The sequence below is a fragment of the Dendroctonus ponderosae genome, unplaced genomic scaffold (assembly GCF_020466585.1).
Source record: "Dendroctonus ponderosae isolate FM_Combo_2020 unplaced genomic scaffold, Dpon_F_20191213v2 Dpon_F_20191213_7, whole genome shotgun sequence".
NCBI lineage: Eukaryota > Metazoa > Arthropoda > Insecta > Coleoptera > Curculionidae > Dendroctonus > Dendroctonus ponderosae.
In genome coordinates, this window is record NW_026018916.1 from 4,398,901 (window position 1) to 4,403,221 (window position 4,321).

The window sequence follows — 4,321 nt, forward strand, 5'->3', positions numbered from 1 at the left end:
TTTCGTAATACTCATAGATGGTGTTGCAAGAAATTCAGCATTTTCAAAAAAGACAATGTAGTAAAGAAAAGTATCTCAGCAGTCATGATTTATTAGCAAACTTAAAAAATAGTGGGAAAATAGGGCAGTAAATCTTATAAACTGTTCCAATAGTCGCGAAGCGAAATCAGTAGGATCTTCACTACGTTTATTTTGTAAAATACAATCCAGGCCATCCAGCTATAGAACAGAAACTTGGTCAAGCAATGCAGGAAATACATTCTAAAAAATACTCTTGAAGACACAAATTGAATGCATACAGCCACTTTACCTCTTGTTCCTAGTTCGCGTTTCTTCCATAATGTCATCGTATTCTTTGAGCAAATACCTTCTAGCATAATCACAACAATTGGCGTAATACTTGTATAGGTCGTCTTCAGTTAATGGCAATTGATTGATGTTGAATGCATCTTTGTCTTCATCTGGCAGGTACGTATAAAGTCGTTTGCTGTTGTCGTTCACGAACAGCCATTCCTTTAACAAGAAGTGACTCACCGCTATGTTGGCAATGTAGATCTTCCTTTGCAATTTGAGCAAGCTGAAGATAAAACCTGAAATTGTTATTGCATCAAAGTGAGCTGAACGATACTCACAATGGAGTTCGGCAGGCCAATAGCATCAGAAAGTCGACCAAAAGAGCGGGCAGTACATGGTAGAGAAGCACTTTGATATAGAAAATATGGAAATACTTGGTCACTGAACCGTCCGGGTACCAAATGTTTTTCTTAAAGGGGACGTCCCAGTACAATTTCCTGCCCGTTTCCGCCAGATAGTTGGGCTTCATCAACATTTCCTTATATGTGCTAGCTTGGTATATGGATAGGCTGGATTTTTGTCTGAAAACAGCTGTTTTATTTAATCGTAGAACATGCACACTTCCGAAGGTAACTATATACTGACAAAAGCGATTTGTTTGGATGAAAGTGTGTTAACATAAACTCATATATAGGGTGAACACATTCCAAAGTTAGCTACTACAAATCCCAAACTTTGATAACCTGTATGTTATTAATGAAGTATGAGAACAATTTTAACTTCGAATAATGTGCCTGATCAAGACGCGTAGTCCTGTATGTATGTATATACTAAACCATTCTCTATGAATGGCGATGCATTAATAAACGAACGAAATACGGATTGCATGACATGAACCTATAGAGAATGGACATTAGAATGAAGGCAAACCAATAGATATTCCGCAAAATTATAAAGTTCTGAACCCAAGAAGAATAATATCATTTGGACATAGAAGAACAAGCAGAGTTTAGAGCCGGCAGATCGACAATCTTTGATTAATAACACAGGACTAGTGTCCCCTCATAACACATGTGATACTAATAAAATGCATCTATGTGTTTGTGGATCTCACTAACGCATTTGACACCGTACGTCTAGAAATTTATGGAAAGTATTGAGTAGAAACCCTGTAAATATTAACGCTGAAGACACTAAAGAACGGTTATGGCAGCAAAATCGTCAAAAGCACAACGCAGATCATAACAAGCAGTTTCGGTAATCAATTTAAAGATCATAAATTTTATTATGTAAAAGTCTAGATTCTTTTTAAAAGTCTAGATTCTTTTTAAAAGTCTAGATTCGTTATTAATTTAATGTTTTCGAAACAAATTCATGGCCAGTTATTTACCTTAAACTAGTAATTAGTTCCAAACTCTCGAAACTTCCTTACCCTAAAACTGCCTTGTGCCACAAAGCCATAATAATGATCTTGATCACATTATCTACTGCCAAGTAATCTGGATTGAACCCGGGATCTGCATAGACTGTTCTGAGGATTCCAGCCCCTCCAGCCAACAGCAGTCCTACAGGTCCATTGAAGTTGTCATTCCAGCCCTGGAAAGGTTCCACCAAGGTGCTGATCACTAAAAATTTCGGTTGCTATTGTGTGAATTTGTTAGCTTTGCTAGCTTGACTGTTACCAATTGAAGGTCTGCAGATGATGGCAGGCACTTTTCCCACTAGCATGTCGTTAATACAATGTTCTGCCAGTTGTTTTGTGTAGGTGTACGTGTTGGGAAAAGGTTCTATGAATTTTTGTGTGAGCACATTCAGCGTATGATTGTCAATTGACTCAGCAGCGCGAATTGCCTCCTTCCAGTCGCCATGCTGAGGGTAGAGGATTTCATCCACTACCTGAAATCAGTGGATTTATATTATCTACAAATCGAAATGAGTTTAGAACATTCTACAAGGCAGCCAGCCCTCTTCGCGACTTTGTCTTATGAGCAAACGAATAAGAATGTGCAATAGATGTTCTTCACGTCAAGACTCACTGCACTTCACGAAGATTCCATTAATTTCATTTAAAATCAGACACTCATCACATACTGGCTTTCTGGGAAGAAAAACTATTTACCGTTTTACCATCTATGTTGCAATATGTTGTCGATATGTGCAGGAAAACCTGGATATTTTTCATTTCCAGCGCCAATAGAGCCACTTCCCTGGCGGCTCTTATGTTGCTGAAAATGGCTTCTTTTAGAAAGTCGTCAAACCTAACAGATGCTGCTGTATGGCAAATAAAGTGCACATCCTGGATAAGCAGCTTTCGGTCTGCATCGGATATCCCTAGAGGAAAACTATCATAATTGGTTACCAGTTCAAATCTTAACACGTCGTTTTACCTAGTCCGAGTGTTAGCACATCTCCTTTGATGGGAATAATTTTCTTTAGACTATCAGGATACATTTGCTTCAGTTTCTCGAACAGCTGAAACATTATGTGCTTTAGGACTGTACAAGATTTATCAGAAGAGTTGGGCTTCCGCAGCCAATGCCTAAAACTTGTGAGTTTTTCAGTATTTTTGGCCTCTGCGGAAAATAATTTCTTTTCTTTCCCAACGTTTTGCATGCACGGGTGGCTACATCTTCAGCGGCGGTTTGCTCTGTGCAGCAACAGGGGATGTTCAAATTTCTGTTTATACACATTGATGTACTTTACGCAGCGCTGTGTTCAATAGTTCCCACGACTTGGAACGCCAGTTGTATTCTTAGGTACAACTCAATTTTCACGATCAATTACTTTATCTCAATCGTCCGATACTGGTGGAGAAACCGTTGGGAGAGCTCCAAAGTTAGAAAAACTGGGTGTCTCATGGTGTTCAGAAATCAAGTATCACGCAATTCGGTTAAACTGCAGTAGTTAAAAATTGGGTCTTTGAGTTGGATTTTCTGATACTCCGCAAATATTTGTTTAAGCGCTGCTTTCGCAATATGCCTTTGTAATTCTACAAGGGACATTTTGAAAATGTTTTAGATTTTCTTAACGCAGTTTTGAACACCCTAAAATTTTCAGGGTCGGTATATTTGAAAAATCTTTACTATTTGACTAATCACTCTACCGATGAGGTGTCCTACTTACCGGTGAGGATGTAATTTGCTCGAGTCGCTCTTCTAGAGACTTTCCTTTCTTGGGCCGCAGCAGAATGTAAATCTTGCCCAAATCGGGACACGAGCGCAGAAATTTTTCTATGCAAGCTTTCCCAATAAATCCACTTCCTCCGGTCAGGAATAAGTTTTTACCTGCAAACCACTTGCATTCAATTGCCTATGCGTGTACAAAAATTGAATGAAGTACCTCTAAAGCATTCTTGGATAGTTTGCGTGGAAGCCATCCTGAAGTCAAAAATTACCGCACTTCGTTAATAAACATACGCACAATAAACGCTCTTGTGAATTTTTAAGGTAATTTATATGAAAACTGTAGCTGGTGAGTTACAAAAAAAATTATGTCTGGCTGAGTAGGTTTTCAACAACACGAATATGGGTAAAAACGTGCTTTTATACTAGTACGTTCTTTAATTCAAATGTTTTTGTATTTGATTATTTTTGTCTCATTGTCATTAAATCGGAAAATTTTTTGCTTTCTTCATTGTATGTAAAATTATGGCAAATAGACGAGTTTTGGCTAATCGAGTCCTATTGATTCTAATTTGTGCAACGTAAACTGCATAGACTCATTCAGACTAACAACACGCATAGACTAATGTTTATAGAACATGGAGCACTCAAAAAGTATTTGACTTTACTTATTTATGTATATGACAATACATTTGTGTCTTACTAATTACCCAATAAAGGTAATTAATGTTTGAACTCATAAACAATGCGTTTAATGCAAGAAAAGTTTGATGGTTCAGAACTGACCGGAGTAGGTAGTTTGACGCTTTCAATATACAGGGTTGCTCATTAGTGCGTCAAAGTGCGATATCTCAGTAAATATGAACTTTACAAGAAAATACGTCCTACGAAAGTTTTTCATGTTT

At 37.7% G+C, this 4,321-nt stretch overlaps 2 protein-coding genes across 3 annotated transcripts in view; both read right to left on the minus strand.

Moving 5' to 3' along the window:
* The window catches only part of LOC109537735, a gene marked incomplete in the record, with an annotated part of 63,314 nt that overhangs the window by 41,403 nt on the left and 17,590 nt on the right, over nt 1-4,321 (minus strand).
* On the minus strand, nt 62-3,842 carry LOC109537758 (putative fatty acyl-CoA reductase CG5065). Its single transcript, XM_048668402.1, has 9 exons — nt 3,634-3,842; nt 3,418-3,578; nt 2,682-2,766; nt 2,414-2,625; nt 1,977-2,190; nt 1,727-1,919; nt 633-875; nt 311-577; nt 62-261 (listed from the first exon to the last, which is right to left on the minus strand). Exons 1-9 carry the CDS (start codon nt 3,668-3,670, stop codon nt 135-137), a joined length of 1,539 nt encoding a protein of 512 aa, XP_048524359.1. The 5' UTR covers nt 3,671-3,842; the 3' UTR covers nt 62-134.